Source organism: Vidua macroura, chromosome 9 (assembly GCF_024509145.1).
Source record: "Vidua macroura isolate BioBank_ID:100142 chromosome 9, ASM2450914v1, whole genome shotgun sequence".
Lineage (NCBI taxonomy): Eukaryota > Metazoa > Chordata > Aves > Passeriformes > Viduidae > Vidua > Vidua macroura.
Window position 1 is genome coordinate 31,716,419 of NC_071579.1, and position 19,941 is coordinate 31,736,359.

The 19,941-nt window shown below is 54.3% G+C and overlaps 1 protein-coding gene across 1 annotated transcript in view; it reads left to right on the top strand.

Annotated features, from left to right (window-relative positions):
• The window catches only part of SGIP1 (SH3GL interacting endocytic adaptor 1), a 54,088-nt gene extending 35,995 nt beyond the window's left edge, over nucleotides 1-18,093 (top strand). The window contains 8 exon segments of the mRNA XM_053985424.1: nucleotides 379-505; nucleotides 9,952-10,063; nucleotides 11,208-11,363; nucleotides 12,291-12,423; nucleotides 12,757-12,959; nucleotides 13,701-13,765; nucleotides 14,263-14,427; nucleotides 15,707-18,093. Of these exon segments, the coding sequence (XP_053841399.1) occupies nucleotides 379-505; nucleotides 9,952-10,063; nucleotides 11,208-11,363; nucleotides 12,291-12,423; nucleotides 12,757-12,959; nucleotides 13,701-13,765; nucleotides 14,263-14,427; nucleotides 15,707-15,729 (984 nt within the window). The 3' untranslated portion in view covers nucleotides 15,730-18,093.
• Nucleotides 18,094-19,941: the final 1,848 nt, after the last annotated feature.

Genomic DNA, 19,941 nt, shown 5'->3' on the forward strand with positions numbered 1-19,941 from the left:
GAGGGTTTGGGGGTTGATGCTGAGGGTGTAAAACGACCCCCAAAGGATCCCTAAGGGCCTGGGGAGCTGGCACCTGGTGGGCACTGCTCCCTTCCCAATGCCCAGCCCATTCCATCCGTCCCACGGCCCCTGGAGCTCCCACCCTCGGCGTGGATGGGTGGGAATCTCAACACCCACCCCCACAGTGGTGGGGATAATCTGTTTTCCCAGCTCCAAGCTAAAATGCCATTGGTACTAAAACAACTCAAGTCATTCCAATTTTTCCTCTGGGGCACCAGCAGAGCAGTCAGGAGGGTCCAGACAAAATTTTATTTGTTTGATGCAAATGTTTCTGTGTGGATTTTCTTTAACTTTGTGTTATTTTATGTTTCTCTCCAGTCCAGGCCTTTTAGCCCTCCCATCCACTCCTCCAGCCCTCCTCCGATAGCACCTTTAGCCCGTGCTGAAAGTACTTCTTCCATATCTTCCACCAATTCCCTGAGTGCAGCCACCACTCCCACCGTCGGTAAACAACACAGCACTGCTGTTCTTTCACCTTTCCTATTCCTGAGGCTTTTTCATTCGCTAGATCATTCCTTGGGGTCGGATTCGTTAGGATTTGAAATTCGGATTCATCAGGGTTTGAAATGCTAAAAGGGATTTGAGGGGCGTGACGGATCAGGAGGGTGATGCTGCGAGGGAAGTTTTTCCAGATGTTGTGGGAAATGGATGTTTGGTGAAAGTCAAGGGAATTGTAACAGTAAATGTGGTTCTGGGCTGTAAATTGGGGCAAAATATATATATTTTTTTTTTGCAGGGGATGCTTGTGCCTGGAGGGGAGTGGGGCTGGAAGCCAGACCTTGGGATCCAAGGATATTAAATCTCTTGGAATGTCTTAAATTCACACTTGCCCTTAAAGCAGTAACAGAAAAGGGGTCTTGGAAAAGGAAGTGGCTCTTCCCAGCCGCTTGGCACGTCCTTAGGGCAGAACCAAACGCTGCAGTTTCCTTTCGGAGGGGCGTCCTGGGGAAAGTGGTGTTTGCCAAAACCCCGGGGCTGAGATGAGGATTGGGAATCGAGTCTGGCTGGCAGCTCCCAGCTCCAGGCGCTGGGTCCCCCCACGCCTCCCCCTCCATCCCCTCTGTCCCCTCCTGTCCCCTGTCCCTGCTGCCGGCGCTCCTCCTCCTCCATCCCTGGCTGCCAGCCCCTCGCCCCTCGCTTCCTGCGGCTCCATCTCCTCCCAGCATCACCTCCCTCCTTTGTCTTTTCTTCCCAACCCTCTGGAAAACCCGGCCTGGCGGGAGTTCCCGTGCGCTCGGCTGCAGCGTTTGTCACCGCTGTCCCCGCGGGGAGCGGTGGCACTGCCACCAGCCCCGCCCGCCGTGGCCGGAAGGTGCCGGTGCCGGCCGAGCCCTCCCCGTGGCTTTGCTGGAGTCTCGACCGCGTCTCCGTCCCGTTGTCACTTCACTCTCAGGTGTTGCGGGTGCTCGTGCCTGTTCCGGCTGCCGGTCACTGTCACAGCACCTGGCTGGAAAAAATGTCACCAGGCCGCCGCTGGTGGCACTGGCAGTGGCCTTAGCGGTGCCAGAGGGCACGGTGGCCACAGGGACACGGCGTTAGGGGAGGGGACAGCCAGGCTGAGGACAGGGACAGTCCCAGGGGCTGCGGGAGGCTGGGAAGGGCGATGGGAGCGAGCTGAGCTCTGCCACCCCAGCTCCCTCAGGCTCTCGTTTTGGGTTTCTTTTCTTCTCTCACATATTTTTGGGATCCAAAGCTGCTGTTTGATGATTTAGTGACCTCCCTGTGCTGAGCAGAGGGGATGAGGTCGCTGGGCTGGGGGGAGAAGCTGGGCTCCCACACCCTCCATGGAGCTTTCCTTGGAGGAGATCCAAAATCGGGGCTCTGGGGTCACCCCTGACCAGGGAACTCCAAACAGGGCAGCCAGGAGGAGCATCCCAGATTTTGTAGGTGTTGCACTTCCAGCTCCATGCATAGATTATGCTGAGTGGGAAGGGACCCACAGGGATCATTGATCCAACTCCTGCCCTGCACAGGTACCCAGCATTCCCACCCTGGGCGTCCCTGGCAGCGCTGTCCAAACGCTCCTGGAGCTGCTCTGGCAGCCTCGGGCCGTGCCCATTCCCTGGGGAGCCTGGGCAGTGCCAGCACCCTCTGGATGAGGAACCTTTTCTGCTGGCATCCAACCTAAACCTCGGGAAAAGCTGGATGGGGACAGGCAGAGACAGACGGGGTCTGGGGGCTGCAGTGGGAAAGCGTCTCCTTGTCCCCACCAAGGCAAGGGTGGCCACTGGTGCTGGGTGAGCATCCAGGAAAACCCACAGCAGAGGAGGGACGACTTCCAATTCCCAAAAGAGGAGAAGCTGGGCTGGGAGGTGTGCAGGGATGGGCAGGTCTGGGATCAGGGACCGCTGCAGGTCCCGGGGGGCTGGGACACCCCAATCCAGCTGGGGCTGGAGTCGGGCTCCACCACATTCCCCGTCTCCCGTTCCCCGTGGCAAAGTCCCACGGGGTTTGTCCGGGAGCACGGGCAGGGCTGTTCCATCCCCGTGTCCTCCGTGCTGTTCTGGTGTGCTTTCCTCGTTGGCTGCATGTCAGTCTGGACAATTCCTGGCACAGCAAGGAGCTGTTTGCTTCCCGTGTCGGTGCCCCTCCGTCTGTCTCTGCGTTGATACAAGTGCGCTGCTTGGTTTCACTTGGGATCCGTGTTTTCATTCTTTTTGTGTTGTTTTTCTTTATTTCTTTCTTTCTTTCTTTCCTTTGCGTTTCTTCTGCTTGTGTTATCAGAGGATGATGCTTTTGTTGACAAACTGCCCGCGTTTGAAAGGCGCAGTGAAACGCCGGCAGGTACTGTACTAGCAGGGAGTTTTCCAAGAATTCCGCCTTCGGAGCGGCACCCACCGCTCGCAGCACCTTGCATGACAGTTTCTCAGTGACTCAAAGGACTTGGAGGCGGAAGGTTGGCGCCTCCCGAATTCCAAAAGGTTCATTTAGCAGCTCTAAAAGCTGTTTGCCCCTCCCGCCCTCACATCCCGAGTTATTCCAGCGCGGCGCCTTTGGAGGCGGTGGGAGCGCAGGGAGCTGGCTGTGAAGGGAAGGGGAAGGCTCCAGCTAGGATCCGCTGCTCTGTGTGCGTGTGTCCGGTTCTCCGCAAGTGTCGTGTCCTGAGATGAGAGGGCGAGCAGCCACGTGTCACTGTCCCTGAGTGTCACTGCGGGGTGGCACGCGGAGCAGCATCCCGCCGGGAATGCTGAGCTCCGCGCAGGCAGAACCCGGAGCGCATGAGCCGACAAACCTCTTCTACGGTGGCCAAAAAAAAAAAAAAAAAAAGCGAGAGCACCCCTCCAAACCGCTCACCCAGCGGGCAGAACGACTCTTCCATCTGGGCTTCCATAGCTTTGCTTCCCGCTTTCTGTCCCCCGAGCCAGCGGCCGGGTGTCCCTGCACGTGTGACCGCCCTGCAGCGCCTCGCCCCCTCCCCGTAGCGACATTAATGACCTGCTCTGTGACTCACACTGTGTCCTTCTCTCTCCCTCTCCTTAACCTTTCCCATCCCGCTTCAACTCCTGGCCATACAGAGAATGAACAGCCTTCCCTCGTTTGGTTTGACAGAGGAAAGTTTTATTTGACTTTCGAAGGTAAGTAGTGCAAAGCACACCCGGTAACCACTCGCTCCCCTCGCTCTCTCGCTCCCGGGGTTCCCTTCCAAGGCTCCATCCAATCCAGCTTTCCAGGCTCCATCCAATCCAGCTTTCCAGGCTCCATCCAGCCCAGCTTCCCGTGCGGAATGCTATGCCTAATTAGATGACATCGCCAGTCCGACCGGAATCGTTTTGATTTGATTTGTGCCATTTGTCCCGCTGATCTAATTTTTTTTTTCTCGTTGATTTCATTAAAAAAAAAAAAAAAAAAAAAATCCGACCCAAGCAAACCAAAAGCCCAAAGGAACACTGTGAATATTCCCAGACGGAGGTGAAAACCAGGGAGCGGAGCCGCTTGCACTGCCGAGGAACCTGACTCTGCCAGCCAGGGCTTCTCCCGCTGTCCCCGCTCGCTCCCGGAGCGGGCTGGCTGTGCTGAAAAACCCAAAGGGCGCCGCGTCCGCTCCTCCTCCCCGGTTTCGGGCAGGAAGGGCTCCGGGAATGCGCTGGCACCGCCCCGAGCTGCGCCAGGTTTTGCTGCTGGGGTGCTCGGCTGGAGGTGCTGGAGGTTTTGGGGTCCCTCGTGGATCAGGGGCGCTGGGGAGGATGCAGGGAGGGGCCGATGGCGCCTTCTCCGAGCAGTGTCACATCCCAGAGAGGAGAACCCCCCGAGGCTTTGGGGGCAGCTTCAATCCGCGGGCACGGAGCCCAACATTTTCCTTTTAACAGCAGGAGGGAAAGCAGGGGCTTGCCTGCCGCGGGGAGGCATTCCCGCAGATCCCAAGGAAGCACCTGGGAGCTGCTGTGGTGCCTGCAGGCAGAGCTGGGGGATGGCTCCGTGCGGGATTCCCAGTGCAAAGCCCCTGCTGCAAAGGACATGGCCGGGGTGGCACTGCCTGACTGGGGAGTGGCCCAGGATGGCACTGCCTGGCTGGGGAGTGGCCCAGGGTGGCACTGGCTGACTGGGGAGTGGCCCAGGGTGGCACTGCCTGACTGGGAGTGGCCCAGGGTGGCACTGGCTGGCTGGGGAGTGGCCCAGGGTGGCACTGCCTGACTGGGGAGTGGCCCAGGGTGGCACTGGCTGGCTGGGGAGCTCAGAAGTGGCCCAAGGTGGCACTGCCTACTTGGAAAATGGCCCAGGGTGGCACTGTCTAGTTGCAAAATGGCCCAAGGTGGCACTGGCTGGCTGTGGAATGGCCCAGGGTGCCACTGCCTGGGTGGGGAGCTCAGGAGTGGCCCAAGGTGGCACTGCCTGGCTGGGGAGTGGCCCAGGGTGGCACTGGCTGGCTGTGGAATGGCCCAGGGTGGCACTGCCTGGCTGGGGAATGGCCCAGGGTGGCACTGCCTGGCTGGGGAGTGGCCCAGGATGGCACTGGCTGGCTGGGGAATGGCCCAGGATGGCACTGGCTGGCTGGGGAATGGCCCAGGATGGCACTGCCTGGCTGGGGAGTGGCCCAAGGTGGCACTGGCTGGCTGGGGAATGGCCCAGGGTGGCACTGCCTGGCTGGGGAGTGGCCCAGAGTGGCACTGCCTGACTGGGAGTGGCCTAGGGTGGCACTGGCTGGCTGGGGAGCTCAGGAGTGGCCCAGGATGGCACTGCCTGACTGGGAATGGCCCAGGGTGGCACTGGCTGGCTGGGGAGCTCAGAAGTGGCCCAAGGTGGCACTGCCTACTTGGAAAATGGCCCAGGGTGGCACTGTCTAGTTGCAAAATGGCCCAGGGTGGCACTGGCTGGCTGGGGAGTGGCCCAAGGTGGCACTGCCTGGCTGTGGAATGGCCCAGGGTGGCACTGCCTGGCTGGAGAATGGCCCAGGGTGGCACTGGCAGGCTGGGGAGTGGCCCAAGGTGGCACTGCCTGGTTGCAAAATGGCCCAGGGTGGCACTGGCTGGCATGGGCTGCTTGGGATCATGGAGCAAACCCATCCTGGTGACAGTGATGGCTGAGCAGCAGCAGAAGGCAGGGATCAAGGTGGGGACTGGGGGGTTGGATCCTTCTTTTCCTCCTTTTTCCAAGGTCCCCACTCTGACAATTCCCACTTTGATGTCCCTGCTCCAATGGCATCTCCCAGTTTAGACCCAGGAGGGGTCGTGCAGGAGCTGCTTCCTCCTGGTGCTCAGGACAATTTTGCTGTTTCCAGCCAAAATCCCTGTTTGGGTTTCCTTTCTCAGGGGCTCGCTGGGAGCTCTGGGAAGAGCTGAGGACAGCAGGGACAGCCTTATCCCTCAGCATGAATATTCCAGCTCCACATTCCCCCTGCTCCGTGCTTCCTCCCTGCCCCTCGCTCAGTCCAGCACCAGCTCTGCACATCTGGGGCTTTTCCTGTGCCTTGGAATCTTGACCTTGTATTGGAATTCTTGGGCTTGGTTCTGGTGGTGTGAATGGTCTGGAGCTGGGGTGGGATTATCCTGGGAATGCAGGAGTGTGGCACTGCCCCAGGATCACCCCACAGCCCAGCAGGGAGCTGTCTCACTTCCACACGCTGGATTTCCCAATTGATCTCTAAACATTTAAGCCTGACTTGAAAATAAAAATAGATAAACTTCTCGTGCAGGGAAGTGAGAGCAGATCTGCTGAGTTTGGCGTCTGGAACTCATGGCATGGAATGCCAGAAGGGAAATTATGGTTTCTTTCTGGATTTGGGTTTGTTTCTGGGTGTTTTTGTTGTTGTTGTTGGGGTTGGTTTTTGGTTTTGTTTTAGTTTTTTTTGGTTGGTTGTTTTTGTTTGTTTTTTTTTTTCTTCTGGTGGCAAGATCCACGTGCTTGATGAACGTGGGGCAGTTTGTCCCTGTGTGGAAGGAGGTGTGGTGATGCTGTCATGTTCTGGGATCCCTGGCTATTCCACAGCTGCATTTTCCACCTTTTGTAGGGAAAAATAAGGCAAATTAAGCTGGTCTGCTGCTTATGGCCGGATCCATAGCTCCATAAAGTGGATTTTTTTTTCTCTGTTATTATCAGCTCATTTGTGCAAATGAAATGTTTATAAAAATGACTTTTGAGGCAGGAGCTGAAAAGGCAGGTTTGGGGTGGAGTTGTCCCACAGCAAGTGGATTTGTCTCTCAGGTTTCTGGACAATAATTGCAATGCTTATAATAGTTTATACTTTTTTAGTGAAAACATGAGTGTAAAAATTAATTTATTCCCTGAAGCCATGAAGAGAAGGATCTATGGATTCATGAGGGAAGAGTGGAGGGAACCAAGAGCCCCAGTTCCACCCACATGACCTTCAGACCATTAGAAATGAGGATGTTTTGTTGTTGTTGCTGCTCAGATGGACTCACATTCCCACATCCCAGCTGAGCCTGGGGACCCAGGACACCTCCCTGTTTATTCCTGATTTTTCATCCTGAAGAATCAAGGATACAGATGCAGAGGGACAGAGGGAAAAGGAGAGATGAAAAATGAGGAGGAAAGTGTGGTGCTGTGGCAGACCCCTGAGCCACATCCCCTGCTCTGGCGTGGGCTCCAGGCTAAGCCCAGCTGGAATTTGTGCATTTGGGAAGTGGGGCTTTCCTTCTCCAAGGAATGATGATCCCAGTGCCAAGCCCTTTCTTGTGCCTTCCCTACGAGACTGGCCCGAGGCTCCTCTGCTGGTTGGCACCTCCGGTTCCCCCTGCACAGCCAGACTTTGTGGGGGTTTTTGGATCCCATCTGGTGAGGCCACACCTCGAGGGCTGTGTCCAGTCCTGGCCCCTCAGTTTGGGAAGGACGTTGAGATGCTGGAGCACATCCAGAGGGGACAACGAGGCTGGAGACGGGCTGGAACACAAACCCTGTGAGGAACCACTGAGGGAGCTGGGGGTGCTCAGCCTGGAGAAAAGGAGACTCAGGCTGACCTCAGCACTCTCCACAGCTCCTGAAAGGTGGCTGTGCTCAGCTGGGCTTGGGCTCTGTCTCCAGGCAGCACTGACAGAGCCAGAGCACACAGGCTCAAGCTGTGCCAGGGGAAATTCAGGCTGGATATCAGGAAAAAGCTTTTCCAGAAAGGTGATAAAGTTCTGGAATGGCTGCCCAGGGAGGTGGTGCAGTCACCATCCCTGGATGTGTTTAAAAAGCCTGGATGTGGCACTGGGTGCCAGGGTTTAGCTGAGGTGCTGGGGCTGGGCTGGACTCCATGATCTTGAAGGTCTCTTCCAACCCAGGGATTCTGTGATTCTGTGAATTTCCAGGTGGATGCAGTGGGAATATCCCACTGCCGGGATATCGGCTGTGTTTGATGCTCTGAGGGGTTGTTGCTCGGGGTGGGGAGCAAGGATTTGCTCCCAGTGGTGCCTTTGGGAAGGATTTTTAGAAAATGTCTTGTCCTGCATGCCCCCTCAGTCATGGGGTTTTGGGGTGTGGTATCCCATGGTTTTGAGGAGCTGCCCTCATCTGGAACTGTGTCTGTTGTTCAGTGGGAATTCCACCGGGGAATCCCTGATGGATATCCTGGGCCTCAGGAGCAGGAGGCTCTGGGCTCGTTAGGATAATTACTGTGTGTGTGGCCGTGGGTGAGGTGTTCCAGCTGCCCATCCCGGAGCAGCGGGATCCACTCCCTGAGCACCCCCATCCCGGGCAGCAGCTGGAATCCCAGATTCCCCCGAGCCCCTTTGGGCGTGTGACCGACAGGGACACGTGTGGCTGCATCCATTCTTTACTCTTTTAGGCTGCATTAGGCATTGGAAGGGAAAATCCCTCGTCTGTGCCTCTAGGAAAGAGCACTTAGGATTTATCCATTAACGCCTGGGTGCCTTGGGGAGGTGTGAGGATTCCTCCTTGCTGGGGGAAACCATCACTTCTCCCCCTGATGTACCCAAACTCAACGTATCATTGAAGTGACAGAAGTGCTTCCCCCGGGAGATGTTGCAAATCCCAATTTCCTGCTCCCAAACTCCTGTTTACTCCCAGGGGCAGCAGCAGAGAAAGAAGGGAAGGGATCATTCCTGCGGACGGCCCAAGCAGAAGGGCTCACCAGGAACGTGACACGTTTTGCTCAGCTTTGCTTCCCCCTTATCCTCTGCCTGTGGAAGTGCTGCCATTCCTGGAGCTGGCTTTGGAATTCCTGTGGCTTTGGAATTCCTACAGCTCTGGCTGGAGCTGGCAGGTGCTCGTATGCTCCGAGCAAAGCCCAGGCTGGATCTGTCCCCCTTTCCACCCGCCTGGCAGGGATGGTGATGGACTGAGGGGGTCCTTGGATAAGCCGCCCCTCTGGAGTCCTTTGCTGTTCTTTTTTAGCTGGTTTGGGGCAAAATAATCCTCGTGCTTCACCCCGTGTACAGGATGTGGTATTTAAAAAAGGTTCCAAAATGTTTCATTGCAGGAAACAGACGAGGCTGAAGGATGGTGCCAGGGCAGGGAGTGACCTCTGCAGGATTTTTTGGGTGTCTGTGGGATCAACACCTTGGACATCTGGGCTGATCTTTGGATATTTTCCATGGGAAAGAGCTGTGGGCTTGGCAGTGCCAACCCCTTGGTGGTGGGCACAGGACTTGTGGTCCCCTAGAGGGTTTCCAGCACACCTGGAGCTCCCGAGGAACACTTGCAGTGATGATTTCATCCTCAAATGTCCTTTGGAAACAACAATTCCTTGCCAGCAAAGGGAAACCTGTGGGTTTAGAGCCCGGCAAGTATCCAAGGATACACAGCAACACTGAAGCATGCTTTTCCCCTTTTCCAAATCATGGAATCCTACAAGGGTTTGGTTTGGAAAGAACCTTAAATCTCAGCTTGTTCCAACTTCCGCTATCCCAGCTGGCTCCTGTCCAAGCTGGCCTTGGACACTTCCAGGGATGGGACAGCCACAGCTTCTCTGGACAACCTGTGCCAGTGCCTCTGTTTTTCCAGGTTTATTTGCAGATTTCCTGTCGGGCACTGAGGGTTTCAGGAGAGAGTGGGGTGTGGAGGATGCTCCGGGCATCCGCAGGGCAGGAGAGCAGAGCAGAGCGTGCCGAGGATTGCAGGAGCCCCCTCAGCCTGGGGGGACATCAGGGGGACACTGCCAACACCCCGACCCCCAGGGGCAGCCCGAGCTCCCTGGGGGCGACACAATGAACCCGCCCAGCCCCTTTTTGCGGGGCCCAAAAAGCGACTGCAAAAACTGTCATGCAAAGCCTGCCGTGTGGCAGCCCCGCATGCTGCTCCCGCCTGGCCACCTCCATCCTTTTCTTTGCTTGCTTCTGGCAGCGGGGCGGGGCGGGGAAAGATCATTTCTTTGAAAGCCTCATCCGAAGCCTGGGGGGTTTTTGGTGATCGTTCGCCCATCGAGTCAGGCTGGGGGCACGGCGAGCTGCCGCGGTGCCCGGCAGGTGCCAAGGGGAGCTGTTGGCTCTGTTGCAGGCTCGTCGCGGGGCCCCAGCCCCCTGACCATGGGGGCACAGGACACCCTGCCCGTGGCCGCCGCCTTCACCGAAACCGTCAACGCGTACTTCAAAGGGGCTGACCCCAACAAGTAGGTGCCGACCCCCGGGGGGGTCCCTGCGGTGGGGGCAGCAGGGGGGGGATGAGGGGATTTGTCAGGGATGAGGAGGGGGGACCGAGGCCTTCCTCTGGCTCTGGTCCAGGGGGTTTTCCAGATGCCTTCTGTCCCATCTGGGTCGCCAGAAACTGATGCCTTGTGCGGGCTGCCCTGGAGCAGAGACTACACAGAGTCACAGAATAAAGCAGGGATTTATGGAAAGGATCTCCTCCATGGATCCACCTTGGGCAGCACCAGAGCCCAGCCAGGGCTGCAGCCAAGAGGAACCAAAATGGTCCCAAAATGCACGAGCGCTCCCGGGGGCTCTCACTGGGATCAGCTCTGCTCCATTTGCACCTTGCAGTTCATTGTCCCATTCCAGCTTTAGCCCAGGCACTCCCATCCTGCTTGTTTTTCTCTCTCCAGCCCACGCTGTTTGTGCTCCTGGGCCTGAGCTTTGGGTCATTTGTCCTTGGTGCCCAGCTGGAGCAGGAATTGTTTTGTGTCCCTGCTCTGTGCAGAGAGCTCAGCATCCCCTGATGTGAAGCCCAGACCCACACACTAAAGCAGCTCAGAATGTGAAAATAGAAAAACCAAACCTGAGGCATGAGGACAGGAGGTGGTGTGGCCTGGGGTGTCCAGGGGCAGGACACTGCTGCAGTGCCCCGTTTCAAAATGTTTCTGCTGTGGGAAAGGGAGGTGAGGACTTTGTGTGAGGAATCTCAGAGAGCAGCACAGGAAGGGTGGCAGGGGGGCTGCAGCCTTCCCCTCCTGTGCCGGGCCCAAACGGGATGGCATTCCAACAGAAACTTGGAGGGTTTTCCCACCTTTGTTATAAGACCCTCTAATAGATAAAACCCAAAAGGGCAGAGCAAAGACAAGTTAATTTCACTGAAATACTGAATTGCAATACAACACTGAATGACAGCAAAAATGAGAAGCTCCAAACGGGGCTTATTTTAAAAAATCCCTGTCAGCCCTTGTGGTGTTTCTGCTCTCTCTGAGGCCACCAGAGGCTCAGATGTGTCGGGTGGGGAAGGGGGGGCTGTCCCCACACCGTCCATGGTGCCGGCCCTCCCTCGCTGCTGCATTTTGAGCTGCCTTTGCTCCCCCTGGCTCTCTGTGCTGGGCGCTGCAGGTGCATCGTGAAGATCACGGGGGAGATGGTGCTGTCCTTCCCGGCGGGCATCACCCGACACTTTGCCAACAACCCCGCTCCAGCCGTGCTCACCTTCCGCGTGCTCAACTTCAACAGGCTGGAGCACGTCCTGCCAAACCCCCAGCTGCTCTGCTGGTAAGCCCTTCCCCCCAGCAGCATCCCAGGGGAAGGCGGGATTCCGGGAAAACAGGGTGTTTGCAAAAATATATGGCCTGAAGCATCTTCCTTGGAAGCACGTGCTGATTTGGGGAATGAAAATCTCAAACCCTTAAACACCTGATGAAATGCCAGAATGGTTTGGGTTGATAGATCATCAGGATTATCCTGATATCTGGATTATCCCATGGCAGGGACACCTCCCACTGTCCCAGGCTGCTCCAGCCTGGCCTTGGGCACTGCCAGGGATCCAGGGGCAGCCACAGCTGCTCTGGCAATTCCATCCCAGCCCCTCCCCACATCCCAGGGAACAATTCCCAATTCCCAATGTCCCATCCAGCCCTGCCCTCGGGCACTGGGAGCCATTCCCTGTGTCCTGTCCCTCCCTGCCTTGTCCCCAGTCCCTCTGCAGCTCTCCTGGAGCCCCTTCAGGCCCTGCCAGGGGCTCTGAGCTCTCCCTGGATCCTTCTCCTCTCCAGGTGAGCACCCCCAGCTCTCCCTGGATCCTTCTCCTCTCCAGGTGAGCACCCCCAGCTCTCCCAGCCTGGCTCCAGAGGGGCTCCAGCCCTGGGGCAGCCCCGGGGCCTCCTCTGGGCTCTCTCCAGCAGCTCCAGGTGCTGCTGATGCTGGAGCCCAGGGCTGGGGCAGCTCTGCAGGTGAGGCCTCACCTGGAAGGAGCAGAAGGGCAGAATCCCCCCCTTTGCTGCTGCCCACACTGGGGGATCAGCCCAGGACTTGGGGGGTTCTGAATCCCAGTGCAGATGGATCAGGACAAGCTGGAGCTGTGTGGGAGGGAGCCAGTGTTCCTCTGGAGGTGGGATTGCGTGCAGCCCCTGTGCTGTGTAGTGTAGAACAGCTCTCTCCTGCCCAGGCAGGTTATCCCAAGGGTTCCTTCTCTCTGTGCAGTGACAATGGGCAGAGTGACTCCAACTCCAAGGAGTTCTGGGTCAACATGCCAAATCTGATGACTCACCTAAAGAAGGTATCGGAACAGAAACCTCAAGCCACCTATTACAATGTGGATATGCTCAAATACCAGGTAGGGGTTTTTTTTGTGAGATAAAACTGTGCCCAAAAAAAAAAAAAAAAAAAAAAAAAAAAAAAAAAAAAAGTGTGCTGATTATGGCTGTAAAAAAAAAATGGTAAATGTAGAAAATGGTGTTTCCCTAGTGCAGAGTGGAGCTATTGTGAGGTGGGGGCTTGCTGTCCCACTGTCCCTTCTGTGTGGCACTGGGTTGTCTGGCTTTAAGCCCAGTACTAAATTCAGGGGGAATTCAAGGTCTTGCCTCCAAATGCGATGTCCGCGTCTGTAAAACGGGATTTCTCCCTTCAGCCCTACGGAAACTAAGTGTTTTTTCTGTCATTTTGGAAGGTATCTGCCCAGGGTATTCAGTCTACTCCATTAAACCTTGCAGTGAGCTGGCGGTGTGACCCTGCAAGCACTGACCTGCGCATCGACTACAAATACAATACAGAGGCAATGACCACGCCTGTAGCTCTAAACAACGTCCAGTTCCTCGTCCCCGTCGACGGAGGAGTAACCAAACTTCAAGCTGTGCTTCCTCCTGCTGTCTGGTAGGGCTTGCTCATCCCGTCCCTGCCTAGAATCCCCATCCTGCTGCAGGAGGGTGGGTGGGAGCTGGGGACACGCTGGGGACCCAAACCTGCCCTCCTCTTGTAGGAGGAGAACTTTAACCCCACTCCGATTCCCTTTCTCTTGCCATTCCCACAAGGGAATGGTCAGAGATGAAGGGAGATGTGCAGGCAGCAGAGCATCAGCCCTTATTTTGAGTTTTGGATGCTTCATGCAGGGTTTAGAGGGATGCACAGGCAGGTCCTGGCACGGGGTGCCCAGAGCAGCTGTGGCTGCCCCTGGATCCCTGGACAGGGTTTGGAGCAGCCTGGGATGGTGGAAGGTGTCCCTGCCACGGCAGGGGTGGCACAGGATAAATTTTAAGGTCCCTTCCAACCAAAGCAGTCTGGGATTCTGGGATGAAGGGAAGGATGTGTGGCTGTCGCTGCCCAAGGCACAGGCACATTTCCACGTCTCTTGCTCACCTGCAATCCTCATAGCAATCATACAAATATTTCGTTTGGAAAAGCCTTCTAAGATTATCAAGTCCATCCATGAACCCAGCACTTGAACTTTAACTTGCTTTGAAACTCAAATCCAAGCTCCCAGAATTGCTGCTCCAGAGGGAAGCACCAGAGTAGTTCCCCCTCCTCTCTACCCACCCCCAGCCTTCAGCAAAATTCAAATTACTCCTTGGCAATTTCTCGATTCCTACAGAAATGCTCTTCTCCATGTGTTTGCAGGAATGCTGAACAGCAAAGGATATTGTGGAAGATCCCTGATATCTCCCAGAAGTCAGAAAACGGAGGTAATCCTGCAAATATGCACATTATTATCTCAGAATCCTTCAGGCAGGCAGGCAGGGAGCCACTGAGGGTGCCAGCAGACGAGCCCAGACACTCCAGTTCCTGCTGGGGCTTGCTGGGGACAAAGCTATTTAATTCTGGAGCTCAAAAAGCAGGGCTGTGTGCCACCAGCGCTGCTTTGCCAGCCACCTTGGCATCCCGAGGGGCGTTCACACACGGGCTGGGATGTGGTGGAGTGCCAAGTCCTTGGCTCCTCTCTACTCCGAGGCTGAGGCCCTGCTGGGAGGGCTGCTCTCTCCCACGAGAGGCTTTCCACGTGGAAAGCTGTTCGCAGCGCTGGGATGCGTGAAAAGCCGAGCCGTGCCGGGAGGATGAGGGCGTTTGGCTCTGCCCCCGCGGGGCCGGCCCCGGTGCCGCTGCGGCCGTGCCCTTGTCCGTGCCGGGATGCTCCGAGCGCCCCTCCGCGCTCACCTGGCTCTTTTTGGGGTTCCGATCGCAGGTGTGGGGTCGCTGCTGGCGCGGTTCCAGCTGTCCGAGGGGCCCAGCTCGCCGGCCCCGCTGGCCGTGCAGTTCACCAGCGAGGGCAGCACCTTGTCCAGCTGCGACATCGAGCTGGTGGGCGCCGGCTACCGCTTCTCCCTCATCAAGAAGAGGTTTGCGGCAGGTGGGTGCCTCAGCGGCGGCTCCTCTGCGGTGGCGGTGTCCCCGCAGGTCCCCTCTGGCCGTGCCGCGATGCCGGCAGTGCTGGTGCCGTGTGTTGGCACGCTGCAGCTCGGGCAGGGTGGGGACAGAGGGACAGCAGCTCCCCTGCGTGACATAAATCCCGCTGCCACCTGCCAGCCTTGCCTTTCCCGGCTCCTGCCTGCTCCTGCACCAAGGGCTGGGATCTCCAGGGCATCTCCAGGAAGAGCTTTTGTCCCATTGCTGCAGAGAATAACGAGGATTTTTCCTTATGGATTTTTCCTCATTGCTGCAGAGAATAACGAGGATTTTTCCTCATGGCTGCAGAGAATAACAAGGATTTTTTCCTCGTGCTCATTGCTGCAGAGAATAACGAGGATTTTTCCTTATTCTGCAGAGAATAACGAGGATTTTTCCTTATTCTGCAGAGAATAACGAGGATTTTTCCTCATGGCTGCAGAGAATAACGAGGATTTTTCCTCATGGCTGCAGAGAATAACGAGGATTTTTCCTCGTGCTCACGGTGCAGAGAATAACGAGGATTTTTCCTTATTCTGCAGAGAATAACGAGGATTTTTCCTCGTGCTCATGGCTGCAGAGAATAACGAGGATTTTTCCTTATTCTGCAGAGAATAACGAGGATTTTTCCTCATGGCTGCAGAGAATAACGAGGATTTTTCCTTATGGATTTTTCCTCATTGCTGCAGAGTATAACGAGGATTTTTTCTTATGGATTTTTTCCTCATGGCTGCAGAGAGTGAGGATTTTTCCTCATTGCTGCAGAAAATAACGAGGATTTTTCCTCATTGCTGCAGAGTATAGCGAGGATTTTTTCTTATGGATTTTTTCTCATTGCTGCAGAAAATAACGAGGGTATTTCCTTGTGCTCATGGCTGCAGAGAGTAACGAGGATTTTTCCTCATTGCTGCAGAGAATAATGAGGATTTTTCCTTATGGATTTTTTCCTCATAGCTGCAGAGAGTAATGAGGATTTTTCCTCATTGCTGCAGAGAATAATGAGGATTTTTCCTCATGGCTGCAGAGAGTAACGAGGATTTTTCCTTATTCTGCAGAGAATAATGAGGATTTTTCCTTATGGATTTTTTCCTCATAGCTGCAGAGAGTAATGAGGATTTTTCCTCATTGCTGCAGAGAATAATGAGGATCTTCCCGTGGGCAGGAAGGGCTGGTGGAGGTGGGCAAAAACTCCTGGGAATCAGGGCTGCTCCCTCCCCCCAGCTGATTTCTGATCCCGTTTCTAGGTAAATATTTGGCGGATAACTGATGGAAGCTTATGCAAGTCTATGGAAAATACTATGGAAAATACCCAAGGACTGCTGTGCGTGGAACGGGTTTTAATTACAGTTTAAGGAAAATGAACTAAATCCTGCACTCGGGACATTTCTGTTGGAAGTGTCGACAACTTTCAGCATTTATTTTTTCCTTGGAAAACACCGTCTTGACCAGTCCTCCAGTATTTACTTCTAGATGTAACATTGTTAATGGTTTTAAAATGTAATTATTGTATTTGTAAATTGTACTCATTCCAGTAAGGCTGTATTTTGGCAGTTAGACACTTGAGTTTTAGCATTTTACCATTCATGAAATGGATGTAATTTAAACTGTGGTATATAAATCTAATAGTAGTACTGTTGAATGGCACAATGCTTACAGAGGTAGATTGCATTTTGTCAATATATACAATTTAAATACGATACTGGTAGCTGTTATGAAGGGGGTGCCTCATCAAAAGAGAGTTCAGTAGGGCCCACAGGCTGATTTAATTTTCCTTCAGTCCTTAGTACGTCTCACAGCGATCAATAAAAAGCTCAACCTTCAGGTTTAGCTGGTTTAACTCCAGAAAAATATTCTTGGAAAGGTGGAGGTCCCTAGGACAGTCTCCCAGGAAGGAAATCTCACTTCTGCAGGGAGTATTTACTCCAAATTTCCAGCCCCGTGTTCTCCTACAGCTGCAGATGCCCTGTTGGAATCCCAGCAGCGCTTCCCTGCCCCGTGCCCGGGTATTTTGTGGGGATGCAGATGAGGAAAGAGGCAGCAAAGAGGCCGGGTGGTCCCTCTGAGCTCCCAGCACTGGCACAAAATGTCAGTGTTGGGTTTGAGGATGCGTTTTCCGAGCTGCCTCCGGACGTTTGGTTGCGTTTTTGCGTTGCTTTGCTGGCTTTTTTCTGCTTTTCTCCCCCATTTCTGAAAGCTCTACGGGTTTAGAAAATGCTTTATAGAATGGCAGCTGCACCTGCTGCTCTATTTTAGCACTCAGGCAGGAAAATGTGTATGGAAAAACACTGGGAAAGAATTCCCCAGGGAGCAGGAGCAGCGCGGGGGCTGTTTGGTACCCGCCAGGGCAGGAGCCCAGCTCGCCAGCATTGGGAGCAGCTGTCTTGTAGAGATGGGAAAACACATGCAAGTGCTAAACTGGAGAATGGGGGACAAAATATTGTCCCTCTGTGTTTTCCCTGTCCCACTGAGTGCTGCTCATTCCTGTGGATCTCATCCCACTCCTGGCAGCACGGGGAGAGCGTTGGTGGCATCCATGGTGCTGCAGCTGCTGAGCTGGGCTTGTTAAACGGGAGAATTTGGCAATTTTGGGAAGAAAGATGAAGGAATCTTTGTGAAATCAAACACAGATGCACAGAGAAGCATCCATGAATGGGGTGCTGGGACTTTGGGAATGTGTGAGGTGACAAAAAGTGCTGATTTTCCAAGTGTTGCCATGATTACAGTGGTGCACTTACACTGGAAAACAGCCTGGGCATGTTGGGAAGTGCTTGCTCACGGAGCAGTCTGATGAAGGAAAACACAGATCTGTGCCCATCTTAAGAGACAAGAAGGAAATGTGGGGGTATTTCAGGTGTGAGGTGGCTTCCAGGCTGAGATCTGGGGGGTGAGCTGTGTGTGAGTTGACAGAAGGCAGCAGCAGGAAAGGAGAAGCACAATTCACTCCTGCAGCTTCCCACACCCTCACAGACTTTGGGAGTGCAGTCCCCAGTGTTCCACTCCATGAATGATTTTCCCCCTGAACTGGAAATTTGTATAAAGTGTGGAGCTCAGCCCTTTCTGACACAGAAATATAGGGGCAAACCCTAAGAATCAGGTTTATGGTGTGTACAATTGCTCCAAACCCACCCTTCCAAAAGAGATCTATGGCACAGACCTGAAAAAAAAAAAAAAAAAGGATTTATAATGTAAATATTACCAGAACATAGAGATTTTACTTTATATTTCATTTGAAAGACAAGGTGTTTACATTAGCATTGGGTTTTTGAGTGCTTTTTAAACAGAAAAAACCCATAACCCAAAGGTCCCAAGCTCATCCTGATTGAGCTGGTGAACAAAACAGAGGTCACTTTTTTGGGACGCAGCCCTCATGGCCTGGAGAGAGAGATGGGAACAGCCTGGGACATTTTGTCCTTTTTCTGGGACGTGTGGGATGTGCCAGCACTCCCAGCCCCACAGGGACACAGTCCCAGCTCCGGGCACTGGCAGGTGACACCAACCCTGTGACACTGGGACCAAAAGCAGCGATTTGGGACAGGTTTTTCCATCCTGCTCTAGGGCAGTTTTTGGCAGAGTGTTTTCTCAGAGTGCCCTGGGGTTTGTTGGGAGCTTGGTGAGAGCACCCGGCTCCAGAGAGGGAAGCTCTGCAGGCTTCACCTCAACCTTTAGGAAGGAAAATCTGTGTATTTTCAGGGAATTCATCTGTTTGGGGTTGCCTGCCCCCTCACAGAGAGCAGGGAGGTGAAATGGCACTGATTTGGTTTCATGCACATCCCAGACTGGTTTGGGTGGGAAGAGTTCTTAAAAACCATCCTGTTCCACCCCCTGTTGTGGCAGAGACACTTTCCACCATCCCAGGCTGCTCCAGCCTGGCCTTGGGCACTGCCAGGGATCCAGGGGCAAATTCTATTCCAGGGTCTCCCCACCCTCCCAGCCAGGAATTCCTTCCCAATATCCACCTGAATCTACCCATTTTCAGCTTCCAGCCATTCCCTGTGTCCTGTCCCTCCCTGCCTTGTCCCCAGTCCCTCTGCAGCTCTCCTGGAGCCCCTTCAGGCCCTGCCAAGGGCTCTGAGCTCTCCCTGGATCCTTCTCCTCTCCAGGTGAGCACCCCCAGCTCTCCCTGGATCCTTCTCCTCTCCAGGTGAGCACCCCCATCTCTCCCTGGATCCTTCTCCTCTCCAGGGGAGCACCCCCAGCTCTCCCTGGATCCTTCTCCTCTCCAGGTGAGCACCCCCAGCTCTCCCAGCCTGGCTCCAGCCCTTGGAGCATTCCCAGAGGGAAGCAGCACAGCTCTGTTTCCCAGCAGGGCTTTTCCCAAGCCAGGCTGAGGCTGGAGAGGGGGCTCATCCCTCTGGCACTGCCCAGCCCTGGCACCCCTGAGCTCAGCAGCACCAGGATCCATCTGGGTGAACAGAAGGATAAATAAAGGAGGCATTCAATCATAAAAAATGTGAATGCATGCACAGTTTTAGCTGCTTTGCTTCCGTGGACATTTCCCTTTAGACTCTGTCCTCAGCAGCCTCTCCCAAAGGAATTTTCCCCTGGGAATTTGGCAGCCCACACCTGCAGAGTCAAGGTCCCACTGGCAGAGCAGGAGAGTTTTTCCCCATGGACACCTTCAGACGTGGAATCTTACATGGCAGGAGCAGGAAGTCGTTTTTTGCCACCTTTCTGCTGTTTGTTGCAAACAGTCACATTTCTCAGCCAGCTCATGGTGCTCCTCACAGGGGACCTTTCAGAGCAGTTTTCAACATTTAACAATATTTCTTAATAACTCTGAAATCTCTCAATAGTAGGAAAAACCACCAAATAACGAGCTTTTCATTTGGTGTCTGCATTTGCTCTTAAATATCACTGCCCTGTTTTACATCTTCTTGGTTCTGTTGTCATTCACTGGAAAGTGAAATTAATTTGTCTTCACTTTGCCCTTTCAGGTTTTGCCTATCATTTTTTAAAACTTACGTGGGAAAACCCTGCCAGTTGCTGTTGGAATGCCCTGCCTTTGTAGCCAGGCAGAGCGGGGATAGGAAGGGAAGGTACAGCCCCCCTGCCATCCTTCCCGGGCTGCTCCCTGAGATCCCTCCAGCAGGAGCATCCAAAAAAAAGAGTCACCACCCCTTTCCCCCAGCAGAAGCATTTTTAAATGGCTGGAGTGCACTGAAAAGGTGACAGATTTTTAATTTACCTAAGAGAGAGTCAAACATTCTTTCCCTACCCTTTTGTGGTTTTTGTGTGAAAATATCTTCGTTAAAACCCCTAATTTTGAAGCTTGTCGTGACCAAAATACGTAACGCCACCCTGCTGTACTTTCCAGGTTAGAAATTACTGTCTCAAAGATTTCACTTCATAGCCAGAATTCTTCTGTTCCTCTTTCCCTCACGATTTCCCAAGGAAATGAATCTGTGTAGAACCAGGGAGGTTTTATGATAATCAGGATTATTCCAGCCAGGATTTTAATTCTTCTTTCACTGCAAGGCAA